A 21,644-nucleotide genomic window follows, 5' to 3' on the forward strand; every position below is an offset into this window, starting at 1 on the left:
TGTACTGAATTATTTATATTGTTATATTGACCAAATAATAATTTATGGGCCAAATGAATAATAATAATTTATATTGTTAATTTAAATAATAATTAAAATTGTTAATTTGAATGTTTGAAATATGACACACGATAGGGGCGCCTCTAGTGTCCGTTATGAAACGGTTACGGGACGGACATGAAATGAATGGGTTATATATATATATAGATTACGGTGCACACCTTGCGTCCGAATAGCCACAACCGAAGCTACACAAATTTTTATTAAAACTATTATAAATAACTTTGTGCAATCAAATTTGTTTACGAATAGTAACTTGTAAGTTATTATAAATTTTTTTATTCGACATATTTTGCTTGTAATTTAGATGTGTTATCAATGAATTACACACATGATTCGACCCGTCTGTATTCGATTCTGTCTCCCCAGAGAGGTAGGCTGTATCTTATTCACTCCGTCATTCGGTCGTTTTATGATGTTACTGTTCTTTAATAATCTATATCTCGCTTTTTACTACTGTTTCATGCGCAGAATACGATTACTATCTTTTTTTCTTTCTTTCTTTCTTCTCTAATATGGAGATTATACGATTACTATTGCACGTCGGATTTAAGGTGCGTCGACTTTGTTGCAACAGAGTATATATATAAAAATTATCAATTTAATATTATGTTATGCTAGTACTAATTAGATCATAAACACAAATTTACGTTTTATGTAAACATTATAGCATCACCCACAAATAAATAAATAAACCAGCAACGAGTTGTTCAACTTTCCCAGCAACATTTAAACTTTTAGTAGCGCCATCTCTTGTCATATTTTATTAAAAATATTTTTTATATTTATTTATTATAAAATTGCAAAAAAACTTAATTTTGAGGGTAGGGACGGGTTTAAAAAAATTGTAAATGCTAATAACGAGTAAAATCGTCATTAAGTCCGACCCTACTGGAGATACACATGACCCCCTTTATCTTCCTATCCTCTCGACCTTTAATCACCAAAATTTAATAGCATCAATCCACCTAATACAAAAAACTCCCTGCAAAATTTCAGGAATTTTCGACATAAAGCATAGGATTCTGCAGCATTTTATTTTTCCTTAAATTCGTTTTTCTTACAATTATTGTTTTTGGAATAATTTTTTTAAATGTAATTAAATGACATTGTTAATAAACACCAAAAATTCCACTAATTTTTTTTTATTGATCTTGGAATAAAGAAGATTCAACATTCGATTCAACTTCAGTCGAATGTTGTCTATGTTTTTCTTTCGTTCTCAAAGAAGCCAAAAAAAAAAAAAAAAATACTGACAAAATTTTGAAAGATATTTTAAGCAAAGGAATTATGTTCATAAAAAAGTGTATGCGTGACCGTACAACAATAATTGGTGATCATCCTTGAATCACTTTGAGAATCGCTGTTCTACACTACACTGTATTAGTATTATGAGTGAAAAATGATCAAAAGTATAAAGCTAATGAGACAAATATCCTTTGTGGGCCTGGTCAGAACAATTGGTGGATATAAGAAAAGACTGGCTTACACAGAGAAAAGAGTTAAAAAGTAAAAAAACATAGTGTAACAGCATTTATCATTCATATATAAAAATAATTTGTGGCATTTCATTAAAATATATTTATTGAAGATAAAAATAACCATACATTACCCTTCCATAATAGAATAAAAGAAATGTTTATCTTGTATATAATAATCAGATCTTACATCTAATTTATCTTTTTAAATTTAAAAAAATATATATATATCAAATTAATTGTATTTTAATGACTTATTTCTGTATTTAGATACTGTATTTCAGTATTGATCTACTTGAAAACTATTTAAAAAACTTGGAGGAGTGATAGCAAGTGTTACATTATTGGCATACTCTAACTTATTAATTTCATCATTTATAATTGTTTTAAAAATATTTTCTAAGCCAGTAACAAATTTTGTCTGAAAAAATTTCAAAATAATCTTCTGTATAAAATTTAAGAAAGTTGATAAAGGATTAAAATTTGTTTTAATTGTAAAGTTTTTCATTTTTCGGATTTTTAAATTTGTAACATTCATTTCGTTTTGTTTTGTATTTACTGTTATTTCTGCAAAAACAGGTTCAACTCTTCCTTCCATTGTAAATGGTGGAAATCTCAATGTAATGAAAGGATTTATGTGAATATCGTAATTCCATCGTAATTCTCCAGTGGTTAGATTAACAAATATGTAAATATCTTCTTTAGTAACTCTTATTTCGCAGTTTTTATCCCTGAAAAATAATATAAATATATATATATATATAATTAAACAAGTCAAATTTAATAAATACATTATTTTATACAGTGAAAGCAAACAATATAATTAAAGATAGCGGTTTGTTTAAAATCTAGAAATTTTTCTTATCACATCTTTTATTGAAACATGATTAAGATTATTTAATGCCATTGGATTAAACTTTTTGTTAAACTATTAAAGACAATGAAAACATCTTGAATGAACTTAAACATGCAAACTGAGGATAAATCAAGAACATGTTCAATGCGATATATATTTACAAGACTACAAGAGGCCACCAATGGCTTAGTGGATACAACCACCGAGCATTGGCGTACTTGGTCGTGAGGCTCGCACTTCACCAACTGGCTGGTTATGCGGAGTTTTTTGGATTTTCTTCGCATGTCTAACACCTAAATAGCGCCAGTTTCTCATAGAAAGTGATCTCGGAAAGCATTCCTTTTGGCAAATCAACCTTATGTTGCGTCGCCAATCCATTTACAATAATTTTGTTTCTGAGTTATATAGAAACTGTATTAGGACAATCGGATGGTCGAGGCAGTAAAATCTGTCCAAAACGCCCCTGTGTCAGCGTATCGCTCTGAGGACCCGTAATCGAATCCGAGTGAGACACCCCAGAAATTTTTCGGGACTCGTATTTGTCCCAAGTTATTATTATTGTTGATAAGAACAGAGAGAAACAATAATAATTTTCATATATTACACATACAGCAAAACATCAGTTATCCGAATTAATTGGGATTCGAGCTGTCCGGATATGAGGAATAATTGGATTTTTGCTTAAAATAGTCATTTTTTTTTCTTATCTAAGCAGATCGTTATGTAATTGTGTACATAAGTATGGGAAAATAAAACATTAAATATGGAAATGTACCTACAAATGAATACAGCTTATTTTCTACATTTAGTAAAGCTTACTTTTCATACCTGCACTGTAAAGGTATGAAAAGTAGGCTTTTAAAAGTATTTTACAAAGTATTTTTAACAAAGTCAGAGGGCAATCCGGATAATCAGCGTCCAGATAACTGGAGTTTTACTGTAATATCAAAAAATTATATAAAATTGAGTACAAAATTTCTAAAATTAAGCAACGACATAGAGAGAATTTCAAAACAAGAGTAAACTTATGAACTCGATAAATATGTCATTTGCTATTTGAAAATTAGAATTTCAACATTAGATCTAAATCAAATTTTTACTTAGTAGCAGGGGCGCGCCGTGACATTTGATGATAGGGAAGCTGTGTTTCTGTAAGAAGCCGACATCCAGGGACAATCGGTCAATCGCGCGTCACTGATGGTCTAGGGTCCATTCGTATCGTTTATTCGATAAGCCAGTAAAAACCGTAGACTTCTCTAAATGCAATTTTAATATTACAGTTACATTCCGAATCTCTAGCCACGATATAAGCGGCTACAATTAAAATAAAATAATAAAAACTTACTCGATGAAATAAAATATATGGTGGATGTACTGGTACATACAAAATATTCTTCAATTATACGAATATACTTTTTAAAAAAATTATAATTAAATATAGCTTTGCAAAGAAACGTACATAAAAATATAAAATATTCTTTTCTTTTTAAATCTTAATTAAAACAACGCACTTATTCAAATAGCTCCCTACGAGTGGCTAACGGATGGAATCGAAGACGGTTGCGGAGCGTGCATACACGCAGACTGTCAAATCCCCAGGGTACCGATACCGGTCAATGTCAAATACCTCTTTTGTCGTATCACTAGTATATCTCAAAGGACGCGACAGGGCTGTTGTAGATTTTAAACGTTTCTCACCATAGCTGTAAAAATCTAATATGTATGTTAAACTTAATAGTCATTTGTTTTCTAACTAATTTGTTTCAGGAAAAATTTCTGTCTTTATTACATCTAATACAGTATTTCGAAGAAATCAGTCCCCACTGTACTCGGCTATAGATTGATTCGGTTAAGCTTTTGTTTAAGTAATATTCCGGCTCTTTCGTCAGGGTTTTGTTTACGTCCCCAATTTCCTAATCGCTTACTTATTTAAATACTTCTTAAGTAGAAATAAGTCGAAACCGGTTACTTCGTACTCGAATATTTGTAGTCTCGGGAAAAAAGTAGAAAGACAAATTTTTATGACAAACGGATACATAAATCGTAAATTTAAGGAAAATAAATTCTAGAGCTTTTTCTGTACCTGGTGCATCTCTCTCATTCATTAAATTTAGTTGTAAATGACGCTGTCGAAGTAACGGTTAATTTTTTAACATTATACAAGAATTGTACACGTTTTTTTCTACATCCCCTTAAAGATGGGATGTACGAAATCGTAATATCACTGGTTTAACATCGAAATCCGTGAGTAATATAAAATCGGAGAGCGGAATAAATATATCAAATATTTTAATGGATTTTTTTAACTCCTGTCAACTATACAGAACTATCGTAAAAACATACCAGTAAATTCTTATCGGTTGGGTTAAGTTATAAATCTACTCGTTATTCACGTAATCGAAATATCTAGTGGGCAGGCGGCTAACAGCCCAGAACCGGTCCTTGATAGAATTGGAATCTTTATATGTGTGCAGCTTTCACCCAAGGTCGTAGGCTTCCACCGGCTAAACCGGGTGAGGTTGGTGCTCTGTAAAGCGCATGCGCAAATCTGGCTTTTTGGAATCTGACAATACAGAGATTCCACTCCGCCACTAATATTCGAATATACAATTGCGATCTTATTTTTTTTTTCACGTGTAGTATAGAAATTTGTAATAAGATACGTAATGCGGTTATAATAAAATATTGTGCGATTATTTTCATATAATTAAAATTAATATGTATTTATTATTTATAAAATACAAGGGAAGCGGCGCTTCCACCGCTTCTAATGATGGCACGCCACTGATTAGTAGAAGTCATATACCATTCTGAAAAATGTTTTTCAACCAACCATTCTTCTTTCGTCAATTTAACATTATACAATATTAACACGAATTAAATAAACCTTTAATTCGTTTTAATGTTATCTAATCTGTTATTTAGAATTTGTATGTTATACGGTAAAAACTCCAATAATCGGTGTAATAATGGGGGAATAGCGTGCACGGATAATAGAGAAGAAAAACTCACATAATAATAAATATCTTCTGTATGTAATTATATAAGTATTGTAGAAATAAAAATTTTTATAGTGTTTTTCTTGCTGCAGGCGTTATTCTAAGGTTTCTTTTTTCTTTTCGCATTAATATCAGTTTTGGCCAAGCCATAAATTTTAGTGTTAATGAGCTGTTTAAAAGACAAATGATATAAAGGATAATAATACAAATCTTGTATCTATATAATTATTTATTAATTTCAATCACTGTTCAATCTTAATCGTTAGATATGCGCCTGCACGTGATATAATTTACTGTAGATATATGCACTGTTCGGTGAATTATAGTTCAAATGATAATATTTATGTTGCGGCTACATAAAAAATATCTATTGTGTATATTCAATATAAATGGTAAATCCTACCAACATTCCTTCCATAGCTCTGTTTTTGCACCGGAATCGCACGGCACCGAATACTTTTTAAGGTTTGGTAGGTTTTCGTTTTGAACAGATGTTTTTAAATACAGAAAATCTTTCCGTTTTAAAGAATTTTAGTTTAGATTGGTTTCCTTTTTTATTCTTGTTCAGTTTTGGACAGATTTTACTGTAATTTAGGTAAATATTTTAACTTTAACATAACTAGAAGAAAGAAATACTTATAGAACCTAGAATCGGACAATTAATTACTGCACAATTCAAAATTTCCATTACACATTTTATGTCACTGTATGCACTAACGTGCTGCAATAGTAGAAGTATCAGAGTATAAAATAAATTCAAAGGTTTCACTTTTTAATTAGATCATACACAATTATTTTAGAATATCAAATTCAACAGAAAGGTTTTTTAAAATGTTTTCACCTTCATCCTATTAAAAATAGATAATTTTTGTTCTAACGGTGCTAGGGTAGAAAAAGCTTAGATTCTATCCTTTCAATACGAAAATAGAACTGAAATAGAAATTAAAAAGAGATTATGTATCCTACATATTCTTCTATGAAAGTAACCCATAATGACTACATTTTAATGACTATAATAATATAATACACTATTTAATTTATAACTAATGATAAATTATATGATATTATACACTACATAGTATAAACTAAACTATTTCGCTTTATATAATAACTAATGTTAGATAATCTTTAGATAATTAGAGACAATACCCATCTGTTATTTGAATGATGATGTAATACGATTATTGTTATTATGTTAACAGTTTGATAATAAAATAAGTCGATACAGTTTACAATATAATAAACATAAATAGTTTTGATATGATATTAATTTTAATATTAATATAGTTAAAATAGATCTAAAATAACTTATTTGAAAGTAACAAACCTGTGAATTGATTTTAATCCATGAATTTTTCCATTGGTTAAATTAAGATGTCCATGAATTGTAGCTATAAATTTTTGCTTGAACAATACTTTATAATTGGGAAGATGATAAGGCTCAAGTTTATCATCATAATCCTTTTTCGCTGCATTGATGAGCATATCAAATGCTTCGTTACAGTTATAAGTAAGCAATGTTTCAGCATCTATGTTATTAAAAAAATAACTGATTATGTGAAAAAATTTGAGAAATTCATTTACATAATTCTGATATTTATATCAATTCTAAAATGAAATTAGAAAAAATATATATACCTGTACAGTAGAATATGCATGCAAATAATGAAAAGAAGATAGTTTTCTTCATAATTTCAATTGAATAGTTTTGAATATAATTTCTGTCGTATCAAAATAAGCTGCCTTTCAAAAACTGCTAAACTTCAGAAAATGTATTTATTGTAAAATGATAACTTTAGAATAAATAAAACTATGAAAATTGTTATTGCATAAGTTTTAGATTTTGTTTATTTCAGCAATTTTTAACCTTTAAATTTAAAACATTCTCAAAAAACTTTCTGTGTATTGAAAAATGTATAAAAACAAGACAAGAGTTGCAAGTAAAATAGTATTGTAAATAAACCATAGAGAAGAATATTAAAACTCTATTTGAAAGAATATATTATTCAGAATATTTGTGTGTCATTAAGCTGAATCACAGCCGGAAAGCACCATTGTGTAGGATAGATAGACTGAAGGATGACAGATATAGTCAACACCCTTGCTCATCTAAAACTCCATTATAGTACTCCATATCTTAAAATTCCATTCAGCCGAACCCAGTAGCCATCACATAACGTATAATCCCATAGGGCAGTTTCCTCATCCATTGTTGAAGTTCAGAAGACTGCAAGTATTCAGGAATATCGAGAGTTCGAATCCTGTTTTGGGCGTAGATGTTTGTATTTTTCGGATTTTAATGGGGTTGTTGTTTGGGGTTATATATATAGTAACAATCAGATTTTTAGGAATTATATTAAGTTTATGGACAATACGGGTATTTAGCGTATCTAAACAATTTCTAAGATACTATATTTTACTTGTAATTATATATTTATTTGCTATCTTTTTAATAAAATATTTAAATAAGTCTATTTTAATAGAATGCATAATATATTAAATAGATTACATTAGAAATACTTAAAAATTAAATTTCTTGAAAGTATACTTTGAAAAATCAAACATGTTTCGCATTTAAAATCATGTTATTACAGTAGACTCTCGCTAATTCGACCATTCCTCGCACAGACGTGCGCTAGATTAGCGAGACTGCCGGATTACTGAGAATGCATAGTCCTAAAGCCTGCATGACGTGACCTGGGGGTATTCCGGATAATTGAAGGGCCTAATTATTAATTAAGGGCAATAAAATTATTTTAACATGCTCATATTTTTACTAAGGAATTATTTTAAATAAAGAATTAAATAATTAATTCAAAGCTTAAAAAAATTATTTTACAGATACATAAAAATAGAAATTTAATTATACAGCAAATTTCTAAACTTTTTGTATTTTTAAACTTGTTTTACATTCACAATACTGCATACAATTATTGATTAGCCAATCTGTATTTTATTTTATTCTTAAAATACAGATGTACAGTAGCATAATTGAATTCTTAGAAATTTATCATTGAAAATGTCATATCGAGGTTATCTCATTCTACTTTTAACTGCAGGAGAATAATGTAAATAGTGTACAAAGTCCAAATTCCTTAGACAAATGTTTGTAGTCATATTTCTAAAAACAAGTGACAATCTTTTATTAAGAAATTTTTTTTTAAAAAAACTTTGATAAAGTATATGAAACCGTCTGAACAAACTAAATATAAATACATAGTATATCAAATTTTAATAAATTTCTAAGAATCAATTAAATATAGTGAAACAATTTCTAAATAGGAATAACACTAATTAATTATGTGTTATTTTTCATATTTTTCCGTTTCTACCTGAAATTTTAGCTGCAATTTTTCTAGTTTTATCAGAGTTTTGGTATTATTGCACTAACAATGTATGTTGTAAAATAATATAACTTTTCTTTTTAAATTTTAAATTACGTAGAATATTAGAAAAGAACGTTAAATGGTTATTTTTAATCCCTTAAAATTAAGTATAGAATACGAATAGACCTATAATAATAATTTCGAATACAGTGACAATGGCACGAGTCTATCAAATGCCATTGTCGAAGTATATTGTATATTGGTAACAGTAATCTTATTGTTTTTAGATATTTCAGCCAATTAGTCCTTCATTTTATAATGATATCGTAAACTATAAGATATAATATAAGCTTTATATAAAAACATTGACAAGTGTTTGTACAGAGTATACGTGGCGTTGCAGATACCAGACGGGTATCAGTAACCTAATTGATCGATCACTATCAATTTCTTTCCTCCTGCTGTAATTTATATTCTTAGGTCTATGCGGATAGACCGGATTAAGAAAACTTCTCTAGATGAAATGAACAAGGAGGCGGGAGCTATGCTCAATGTTTTAAAGATTCCAAGGTAGAAATAATTTTGACCAGCAGTTATTTATTATGACATAGCCACAATGCCGGCTGCAATTTTTAATCGTATTTTAATTTAAAAAAATCACGTGACGTCCGTCCAAACCAGAATTTTGTATATAGTTAAGCGGTAGCTCCAGCCCTTACGCTTAACTATATACAGCCCTTACGCAGGAAAAAGAGAGAATCTATATTGAAAACTGTAATTTGAAAATTGCAGCCCAATTATATGGAATGACAATGCGTTGTTATACTAGGCATCAATCAAACCAAATCAAAATGTAAGAACTATAGCCGAGAACACTAGGACAACATTGCTATTCCATAGCTTAGACTAATAAGAAACTACACAGTATACGGTATAAGACATTGGTGAGCGGTGTTGACTACGTTGCTGATCAAATTTGATCAGCAACGTAGTCAACATTAGGATCAGACAGAACGTACGTATCAGCCAATTGTACGCTGTTTTTTCCTATGAATGGTATATTGTAAACGCCTGGTAACTTTTTTGCCACGTAAACTTGTGTCATTGCTGGAAATTTTGCAATAAGCATTTTTGTCGTTACCTTGGTACCAAGAACAAGACTGATAACTCCCGAGCACGGTAAACAAGCAATAGTCTACTGGAATCTTTATGGTAAACAAGATAAGCAGATTTACTGACCAGGGAAGAGTGATAAACAGAGGAAATGTGCACAGAGCTTTGGAGCAAAGCATCTGATCATTTCTCCGGCTCCAGTTCCACTCCAGCTTAATTTTCTGGCTCCGGCTCAAGCTTAATATTTAATTTTTAAGTGCATTGTTCCAGATAGCAGTACATCATCCAAGCCATTTTATTTTCTTAATTTATTTTTAGCGTGTTTCTCTCCTTTTATATAAAGAATAGAAGTAGATCTTTTGATCACATAACCACGTCCAAACTGGCTCGCGAGCTGCATGTTGCTCTTCTAGACTCCTACTGCAGTTCCCGTCTACTTATAAAGGTGTAAACAGGCTTGAGCGCTTATAGTATAAGGACGCAGGCATTCTTGTGTGCTCTAAATGTGAGCTATGTGTTTCGATCTTTCATGAATACATTTTTATTGACACGCACGCATATGTGTCGCATCGCTCCATTTTCAACAAAAAATATCGGAAACGGTGATACTAAGTTATCTGCCCTGTTGCCTTTGTAGTGATTAATTCACCGAAAAAGAAGTAAGAAATAACAAAACAAAAAAGACAGTTTACTTTAATTTTCACTATTTGTGCAGTCCAATTTGTCTCGCGATCTCGTTCCACGCCTTTTTTTTAGAACAGTAATACGTATGTTCGAATCGCGTAATACACAGTATTTTTCGTAAATGTCCATTACAGTAGACTCGCTAAGTTTTGTAGTTTGCATTATTTTGAGTTCGACTAATTAGGTCCTTATTGTTTAGATTGAAGTTAATGACAGACGTTGGACGAAGGAAAAAGAACAAAAGAGCTTAGGATCCTTGTTAGTCATGGATTCTAGGGTTCCGACTTTGCACTTTCTCTATGTACTGTATATGACTTTTATCATGATAAAGCTTGGCTGACATATAACAATATGTAATTTTAATATTATTCTCAGATATATTTAACTATAATTAAAGCGAAGGAAATCACAGAAAAAAGAGAATAAAATACCAATAAACAATATACTAAATACTACTTAATTCACTAACATCATTACTCCTGCATTCGATCGAAGTGATTCAATCTGTTTTTACAATTGCCAACTTATCTTAGAAAGGTTATAACAGTACTTAAACAGATAAACAAAATTCACATTGTAACATTTTTATTATTATTTAAAAGTTACTAAAATATTGTCCTATTATGATATTATTGATTACAGTTGATACAAATTAATTTCTTTTAATTATGAAAAATAAACAGAATATGTCAGGAATATATCTTTGGTAGTATGTCAGTAATATAAGTTGTTAGAGAACTTTTGGTTATATTCGCAAAATTTTTAAAATGTTTCAAAGTAAAAAGCTTAAGATTTTATAGTGAATAGCTAAAGAATTTAACACTTAAGTCCCCCAAAAGAAAACAGGCCTACAGTTGGATCCAAGAAATTTTCAAAAAATATATGGTCGGAGTCTGACTCCAAAGTCCTGTATTCGAGAGCTGGAAAAAATACACTTTGCACAGATGCCTAAAATTCATTGTGGGACTATTTATTGACTGTTTAGTTTCAAACTCGTAATGAAGTCCAATCAAAGAAAGAAAAAAATTCACATTTTCATTACAATTATTCAGTCATTTTGCATCTGATAAATATGAATTCAAAACCTAAGGGTATGAATTTTCCTACCCAAAATTTTGGATGCTTTAGTTTTAGTTTTACAATTATTATTTTATACTTAATTTGTATGTATAGAAAGCATTAAAAAATGGAGTTTCGTAAGGGCGTGGAAATTTTACCTAGATTTAGACTTTTCTCGATTAATTTTATCGTTGTGAAAGTAAACATCTATAGATAAAACAAGGGTACATTTTAGATTGTATTACAGCATTAATTTTCCTTACAAGTATTAATAATGGCTGCAATTATGAACAAGCTACCCTCTATTTCATTACAATTCTCATAGACGTTATTTATGAAAGCAAAGGGATTTCTTGAACTTTTTAAGAATTTTATCATAGAAATGAAAAAAAAAACATTGAAAACATCGTATTGATATCGTTAAATGGTACAAATATAGGCCTATAAATTTTTGTTTCTATATGTATCAACGTTTTTAATATTTGCTAAAAGACATTTTAGTCATATAAAAATAGCTGCATATAATTCAAGTAACCTAATGTACAAATTGAATCTATATTTAAAAAAAATTTCAGGCAACGAGTTGCTTAACTTTCCCGGCAACATTTGATGGCGCCATTCGTTATCATGTTTCATTTTAAAAACTTTTTATATTTTTAATTATTATAAAATGGCGAATAACTTAATTTTGAGAGTAGAGACGGGTTTTATAAAAAAAAAAAAAAAAAACTGTAAATGCTAATATCGAGTAAAATCGTCTGATTCTACTCGAGATATAATACACGATCCCTTTTATCTCCCCACCCTCTCGACCTTTAAACACAAAAATTTAATAGCATCAATCTCTCTAATACACAAAACTCCCTGAAAAATTTCAAAAAATTTCGACAAAAAGCAGAGGAGCTATTAAGCTTCAAACAGGGTGAACAAAATCGTGCTCCCTCCACATACAATAACATCCATACATATAGAAAACACCCGATTTTTTGCGTTTCTCGACGTTTCAAGGTGTCCCGAGTGCAAAAATGTAAAAATCTTGGGGGTAATTTTTTTGACTGATTGCCTCTATTGTATATAACTGCCGGGAAAGTAATTAAGATACATTGATAAATTTAGTATTTATTTAGATTTAAACTTTATAAATTTCCGGAAAAAGCGAAAAAATATAAACAGGTCTCAATCAACCATAAATTTGCTAAACAAATAAATGATTTTGATTAAACAAGCTAGAATTTTCGAAAATAAATAATGCTAAATCAAGAAATAATAATTTATCTTTCTTTATGATTTATAAATAAACTCTAAATCAGTAGATAATTTAATTCGATACAAATAATTTTTAGCTGAATCTCTCAAATTGTATATTATTATAAAAAACTTTTATATGGATTCAGATATTTATAGAAAATGTAAATGTAAGTCTACTCTTAACTCTGGTGTTGAATAATACAGCCACAAGAAGACCCTTTAATTATGTCCATGTGGGTTCGGCAGGGAAACGAGGGATGGACCCGATATAGCCCAACAGATGAACGCCCGAAAAATTCCTGGGATTTTTCGACAACTCGAATTAGATCCCGGATCCCTCAGAGAGCTGAGTTGACGCTTGAATCACCTCGGCTATTCATCCGTCGATATTCTATTCTATTAGTTTTATTGAAAATTGTAGGCCTATAAATTTCCACTGTCGTCCTTCCTTCGTCTTTCTTTAATCGCGAGAACGGAGTTAGATAGATGAAATCCGAGACCAGATATGGAAACCTTAGGGGTAAGAGACCCCGATTAACTATATATGAGCTTCCAATTTAAAACGGAAGTCACGTTATTTTAATTCAAAAATTTTCCACTGAAAGGTGTTAGATAGAAGACAGGCATGACTCTATTGTTAAAGGAAAAGTATGATGTACAGGGGCAAGCCACTACTAATTTGAGGTTGAGAGTACATATTTTAAATTAAATAAATTCAAAATATGATTAAAAAAAATTACAGCTTGGCATTGTGACGATATCACAATAAATAATTGCTCATTTAAGTACGGTTTATCTAACAAACAATTTGAGTTTTCTTTTTATTTAAATATAGTGCAAAGTTTTCTTTATTTTCCAGACAGTTGATTAATGTATTATTTATAAAGCTATTTTTTGTCATAATGCTGACGTTTTCATTCAAACTGTAAAAATATTTAAATCTTCATTGCCATTTAAGGAAATCACTATCATCAAGGTAGTTTATATACAGATTAATTTACTTTGCTATATTAAAATAAGTCTATTATATTTTACTTAATTTATAAATTATCTGGCCTTTTTGGTTGAAAGTAAAGAACATTATAATTATCAGTTAATCAATGCATTTTTAATCCTGTTTATATTAGACAAACAGTAGAACTCAGTTAAGAAATTTTTCAAGAATCCAATTTAAGAAAACTTCTTAAGCATAAGTGAAAATAATATAACTTTTCACTCAACAGTTCGGCTTATACAGTGTCTATTTATTTAAATATTTGTCTAATGTAGCCTGCTTTATCCATTTTGTTATGTACAACAANTGAAAATATTTATCTTATTTTCCATATTGCAGATGACATTAACTAATGATGGCAAGTATTGATTTATTTTTTTACATAGAGTATTTAATTTTAAGCAATTTTATGAAATTTCTTAAATGATAAATGATACTTTTCTCTGACAGAATTTCATGTAACTGCTCGTGGAAATGCAAATAAATTAGTTGATGAAATAATCAGAAAAACATTGAATGATTTCGGTAATGAAATTGAACCATGTGAACTACCTAGTCTCCGATTCTCTTTCAACAGAAGAATGTTCTTCGTAAATTATAGAGGAGAAGTCAATTTTGACGAAGGAAAACTTTATGGATTGAGGAATCTTCACAGGTTAGATTTCAATTAATAATTATTTTACTCGTATATAGTGTACTGTACGTTACTGTATAATGTTTAAATGAAATTTGTGTTTTAATATGTAGTTAAATTTATAAAATTAATTAATATACTAGTTATTAACTAGATTATACTTTAATATAACTGAAAATTTAATTATAATTACCGACAAAGTTACAATAATATATTATGAATATTGTCTACAAAAATCTTGAAAAGCTAGGAATTAAGATTAGAAAAATCAATTTGTTTATTTATTTTAATTTATATACAGTTGAACCTCCAATAACGGCCACGTCTAAATAGTGCCATTTTTTCAGGAACTTTTTCAACAAAAATACATTAAAAATAACCTCTAAATAATGGTCATTTTTATCTTTCCATTAGTAACCGTTAAGAGGAGTTTTGAATGTAGGTTACTCACACACCTAGAGTATATATATACAGGTAGTACACAAGCAATATACATATAATGCTTGTGTAGATCGTTTTGTTAAGAAAATACTTATGAAGTAAAAATTACTGAACTTAATTTGAGTTAAATCTTAAGTTATTAAAATTATTTTCTATAAATATATTTTCTTAAATCTATTTGTAAATGAATGATTTTGAATTATCACTTAGGGATGTACTTAGATTTGTTATAGCCTAAGTAACAACAAGGCTTTCCCATGTACCAAATAATGATACATGTAGAAATGTGAGCCGCTATGTTGTACAGTCTCAACGCGAGGCCCTAAATATTTTAAAATATAGTGATAAATATTTGTTATATTTTATTCAAAGTACAGAAGTTTTTAAAAAGAGACAACTATTTATTTATTTAAATAAAAGAAATACAATACCTACACTTATACTATTTAGCCTGTAATGATGGCCATCTCCCAACAACGGCGACCACTGTCCAAGAAAGTGTCATTTTGAAATACAAAACAACTTCCAAACAAAGGTCATCACAGAACTCAGCCGTTGTTCATAGGTTTGATTGTGGGCCTATATTTATTTTAAAATAGTATTACTTAAATTCTAAATATAATAAAATTCAAATTTAGGATTTTAACAAACGTGTAAGATATCTAGTTACTGTATTTATAAATGATAATAATTATTATTATTTATAAATAATGAATAATTCATATCGAATTTGATCAAATAAATTTTAATAGTAACTATAACTACAGTTAAATACGAATAAGATATAGAAAATTAAAACAGAATAAATGTAAAAAATTATTCAGTTAAGCAATTAAAACTAGTACTAGGAAATCAATTTATAATGTGATACTATAGGACTTTCATAAGTAAGGTATGACACATTCGAGAATTACAGTAATATCGTGATATAATATTGTTTAGATTAGATATTTATCATAAATAAACCTCTTTGTTGATCTCTATGATCAAAACATGTTGATTTTTTAATCATATAGTCAGAGCTCGAGAGATTTGAGACGGGGTCTCATGCCAGTTTCAGTGTATAACCAGTTATCAGTATGACCTTTTTCCAAAATCTATAAAAAATATATGAAAATAAAATAATTCATTAAAATAATTTATTTTTTACAAATTATAAGAAATTTTAATTTAAATTATCGTCACATAACGTTATTTTCTGCATAAAAGATTAAATTTCGAAGCCTCTTTATATGCCTGATTCAAATAGGTGACAATACCTTCTGTATGGCAAGGTGTTCAGATTATTATTACTATTATGTTCCAAAATTTATTAATATATTCATTATCTCGAGATTCCTAACAAATCCAATAAATATGGATCATTCTGATTGGCATAATTATTTTTACGATTTGGCATTAATCACTTTATTTTAGGCTATCATCCAAACTAGAATTTGATACAATAGTAAAGGTTACCTTACCAGCTTATAGTTTACTTAATTAATCAAATCTACGTTTAAGTTTGCTCTTCAAATTGATAGATTGACAATGTTGTCATATTAAATTACATTCAATAATCTTCAAACATATCTCAACCTCTCCATAATTAATTTAAAATTTAGCACTTTGCAGAACACTTTATTAGCCATTCGTATCTTACTTTTAATCATTATTATTACTATTACAGATTATAAATATCATTATTAATTCATTACGGATTTATAGAATTTTATTTTGTTTAAAATTTTATATATCTTTATCCTCTTATTTTCTTTTGCCACACACTGAGCTTCACTACACATCAGTGTATCACAGCTGGTTGAGAACCACTAATCTAAACCCTAACTGGATCGGATTTATCATATATTCTAACGAATTCTTAATTTATTCATCTTGAGAACAACTGTATTTAAGTATTTGTTATAATATGTTATTTAAAATAATGATTAAACAATTCGATATTTTACAATTCTTATAATCACTCTTTAAAACTAATATGAGGATCTAAAAATGAAGCACGATATTTTTGATACGAAGTTGGCGTATAATTAATATGTTTACTTAAACTATGAAAAATTAATATTGATAATTATGCAGCATTATTTACCAAAAATCATGAATTTTTGTAAAATTATAAGCTTTGGTAATCTAAGTTTAATAGTGAATATAAGTTTTCATTTTTTGTTTTTACTGAGAAATAATTTATAAATTTCAGTAATTTTTAAAGTAAAAAATATTTTAAATTTGCATTTTTTGTATTTTATTCAAGTTAAAATGTAGCCTATATAATACAGTACACTGCAATATTACCACAAATAAATACCGTAAGTAAAATTGCTCGAAAGAAATCTAAAAAATAATTTGAAAATTATAAAAATATATAATTATTATAAATAATCGTTTAGTAATATATGGTGAAAATTCTGTAAAATTCTGAAAGGAAAAATTGAAAAAAAATTAAAGAAAATAATACACTAATGATGTGCCGCCATCTCTTGACAAATAGTTCAATTAATATGAACAAATCTTTGTCGTATGACTATATTTTACTATAATTAGATAATAACTTCCTTTAATGCAAATTAAAAGAAGTTTGAATACGCTTTTAAGTAGAACAAAGAGCCACATAAAACTTTCATTTTAAAACAACGCATTTCTTAATAGTAATGCAAGAAATTGATAATAATTCAAACTATATTATTAAATTCATTCAGCGAAAAAACTTAAATATCAACCCAAAATATTTATAAGGATAATTTTTCCACGTATATTAAATATTAATGAAATGAATTAGTGAAATTTTGTTTGCTTTAAAAGAAAATTCTTATGTTTTCTTATAAATGCTCCTATGTTAAGTTTGTTTCTTGAAACATGTATATAGTTCAATAAGTAATAAAACTAAATATTAGTGCATATTTTGATTTTAAATTCCATGCTAAGACATCTTAAAGGCCGCCGCAAACTAAGCAATATCGAAGCAAATTCGTTCGATCATCGTCCGTTTGATGTCCATTGATTGCCGGTCATCGACTCAACGTCACTCATCGTCATATGCAGGATTCAGCCGGTTCGGTAATTTTTTGGTTGAGTTTGGCGAACCGTTTGTTAAAATGAAACTTGTAATCAGGGTTCTCTCTAAGGTAGGCGCCTGAGCAGTCGCCCAATGTGGAAATTACAAATATATCTTACTTTCTTTAAACGTTTATCTACTCAACAGAGAATTCTTAGCGCTCGTAGTAATGTTCATTAAATTCATAGGTAAAAAAAGATTTGACGGAACTATGCTTGTAATATTTATTCATTTATTAGGGCAGCGTACCGGTTGTTAAATTATTTGAATCCCACCCGTGGTCATACCCTATACAATCCTGTGCATCCCATATCCACTTATACAATGAAGCCCAGATTTGGTATTCTGAGACTTTTTATTTCCAGCACCGAAGTTTGAGTTACGAGGAACTCCAAATGAGTAATCAAAAATAATGATGAAGAGCAACTCAAAGGATTGACTATTGCACGTTTTAAAGACTGGCGGAGATGCATTGAATTCGACGAGGAATATTTATTTTTGTACTTTTATTAAAGTTTAATTTTCAAATTCACCTTTGATCTTTGCCTATTCAATTCTCCATTTCCATTGTATTTGTTACCACAAATACTTTTCCAACAATTTTAAAAATTTATCTTACTGTTCGATATTTGTAAAATCGTTCAAAATATTTCAAAATTTAATATAAAAACAATAATACTTATGACTATGGATCATATCTCAAACAAAAGCAATTCATTTATGTATTGAATGTAGGCTACTTGATATAGAGAACATTAATACTTGATATATCAGATATATCTTGCGTATAAACGTAACTTGATTCTTAATAGGAATTTTTCTTACCAGTAGTCAATTTCTGTTTAGTAATTTAATGATTACAGAAGAAACATTTATATCAAATGCATATTTCTGTTATGAATATATCAATGTTGTAAAATTTAAATAAATTAATGTGGGATTCATTTGATTGTCTCTCCCAAAATCTTCCATCCTTGTCTTGTTTTCCATTCCTCTCTGCAAATTCTCTAATTTTGTCTTCCAGCTCTTCTTTAATCTTTCCTTTTTCCTTTCCTCTCCGTTTTCCTATCCAGTATAATCTTTGTCTAGCCTATATGTTTTCATGTCTTCTTGTAATATGTACAGCCCATTTCCACTTAAAAGATTTGGTCTGGACTACCACATCTTTTACTTTTTTTATCTCTTATCCACGAATTCCTCTCTTTAAGTGTTGGTTTGCCCATCATTGATTGTTCCATTTTTTCTTTGTCTATCAATTTGTCGGTTTTCTTTTATCAGATTCGACGTTTCTCATACGTTAAATCAAGGGAAATGCAGTGATTACTGTACATGCATTTCTTTTCAGATTTAACAGTATGCCATTTTTAAACATATAATTGAGTTTCTTAAATGAGATATGTAGAAGTTTTCATTCTTCGTTCAATTTTCATGCTTATAAATTTCCCAACATAGCAATTAGATTTTACTTCTCTAATTCTGTCTCATCATTACTGGGTGACCAGTGACATACTTATTTATTATTATATAGGTTTTTTTCCTTATTAATTTTCAACCCAATTTTATTGCTTGCAGAACATAGGTCTTCCAATATTTGCTGCAGTTCTGTTACGGTTCGGAAAAGTATAATGTCACCTTCAAATCTTAAGTTTGTTAGGTATTTTGTTATACTAACTTCATTTCTTGAATACTTTTAGAAAGGCTACTGTAAAAAATATCAGTAATGGAGAATCGCCCATTTAAACTTTGTTTATTTCTATTGTGGGTAGCCTGAGGTAGGGCGAAGTCGTACCTCTTTCCGATAGGTAACAGTTTGGTGAGAACTGCCCACTGGTCAGTGGATGGCTTGTCTATGTTTTTCTATCCCGGAAAGTCGGGATTCTTTTGTCAGGTCAAGTGGAGGAGGTGAGAGGGGTCGTCGGTGAGACGTTAGCGATATTCAAATTAAAGACGCCAATTAACAACAAAACAAGAATTTATTAGACGATAACATAACTAACATAGCTACATCGAACTTGTCTCTAGCGTACACGCGGAAGTGGAGGGAGCGCGCCGAGAGAGAGAAAGTTTACATTAATGAACGTCATATCTCTACGAGTTTGATTACTGATGTGCAGGTACGAGACGGAGTAGGACTTTTACGAAGAACGACGTTGAGGTACGGTAATATCGGACGGCGATCACGGAAGGTGACGACGAACGGCACGGATTCTCGGCGATCACGCACGTTGAAGATGGTCAGCGATGCCGGGTTTAGAGGATCGGCGGCTCTGAGGGTTCCCTATCACGGACGGCGGCGATGGACTCCCTTTTCTCGTCGTCACCCCTCTTTTACCTTGTATATCTTTCGTCGCGTTACTGGGTTTCGCCAATCGCCGATTTTTAGGATAAGTTCCTCATGATTCATTTTTCAGGTTCCTGAGAGATAGAAAACGGCTCCGTGGGAAGGAAATGTGTACATCCTTTTTCGAAAAATTTCGGGAAGGAAAAAAAATGGAGCTTTTCTTTGTTTAACTTTAATAAATATATTTAATTTAAATTCAGCTTCTTTATTTAATTTAATTTTAGTCAGTCCGACCCTTACACTATTTTACTTATTAAATTACATCCATCATAGTCCCTCAACAACATTAACAATTTATAATAAAATAAATTGTTAATGTTGTTGAGGGACTATGATGGATGTAATTTTACATCATCGTATTTATGTTTCTAGTGGCGCGTTATAGTTCATGGGGCTCAGGAAAGTTTGAATCAGGAGCCCCATATACAGTACATTGTTGACTTCAGACATTTTTCTTCGGAAAAATTTTTTGAGAGAATATTTTCTTATAAAAGATTGATTTGAGGTCTCAGGCAATTGTCCTTTTTGCCCATAGGTTAGCTCGCTACTGTATATACTCCCTCTCTATGTTCTGTTGTTCGTTTTCTCTATTAATAATTTAAATGATTATGGTCTTGGGTGTTAAATTTCCTTCTAAACCAGCTTGCTATATTCGTTGGTAAGAGTCTAAAAATCTCTATAAAATCTATTAATATATTATTATTATTATATTACGATCTTTACAGCCATGTTTTTATTATATATAATATTTGAAAATATTAAAGAGTTTCATACTTTTTTTAACAGAGCTGGAGACTGCACTATGACAGTTACAGAAGAAAAATTAGGTCTGGAGACAAACTTATCCGTTAATGAATTGAATGTAGAATATTCAGGAAGAATGTCATTTATGGGGTTAATGTCAACATTTGAATTGTCTGGAAAAATTGGAATTATTTCAGCAGACTTAACATTAGAAGCGAGAGAAGGGAAACAAGAACCTGAGCTAGAAGTCACGAAATTTAATATTTATGAATTGAATGGAGTTGAAATTCAACTTAAAAATCACAGGGCATTAAATCCTATTTTAAAATTTATAACAAAAATTTCAATGAGATTTTTCAGATCAAAAATTGAAAGTATTATAGAAAAACATTTAAGAAAACTTGTTAACGATGAAATAAAAAATATAAATATCGGTGAAGTTTTAGCTCAGACTTACATTTAGTTAAATACTACTCAAATCTTAATAAATTATTAAATAGAATTATTTTAGTCTCTCATAATAAATGTTTCTTTTATCTTATTTCCATATTTTTCATGCAAATGTAATTTCATGTTAATTAATATGTATTTAAGTTCTGTATAAATAAATAATTA

General features: G+C 29.4%; 1 protein-coding gene across 1 annotated transcript; it reads left to right on the forward strand.

Moving 5' to 3' along the window:
• Positions 1-14,130: 14,130 nt before the first annotated feature.
• LOC111641804 lies at positions 14,131-21,596 on the forward strand. Its single transcript, XM_023388036.1, has 3 exons — positions 14,131-14,175; positions 14,268-14,472; positions 21,072-21,596. The coding sequence occupies exons 1-3, from the start codon at positions 14,157-14,159 to the stop codon at positions 21,490-21,492; spliced, it is 645 nt and encodes a 214-aa protein (XP_023243804.1). The 5' UTR covers positions 14,131-14,156; the 3' UTR covers positions 21,493-21,596.
• The last annotated feature ends 48 nt before the right edge of the window (positions 21,597-21,644 follow it).

Source organism: Centruroides sculpturatus, unplaced genomic scaffold, assembly GCF_000671375.1.
Source record: "Centruroides sculpturatus isolate CEXI.00-Female unplaced genomic scaffold, Cexi_2.0 scaffold1628, whole genome shotgun sequence".
Lineage (NCBI taxonomy): Eukaryota > Metazoa > Arthropoda > Arachnida > Scorpiones > Buthidae > Centruroides > Centruroides sculpturatus.

Bases quoted from the DNA above. Each gene is read 5' to 3' on its own strand.
- LOC111641804 (XM_023388036.1), top strand. The intron at 14,473-21,071 runs GTTAGATTTCAA...TTTTTTTAACAG, and splicing joins GGATTGAGGAATCTTCACAG to AGCTGGAGACTGCACTATGA.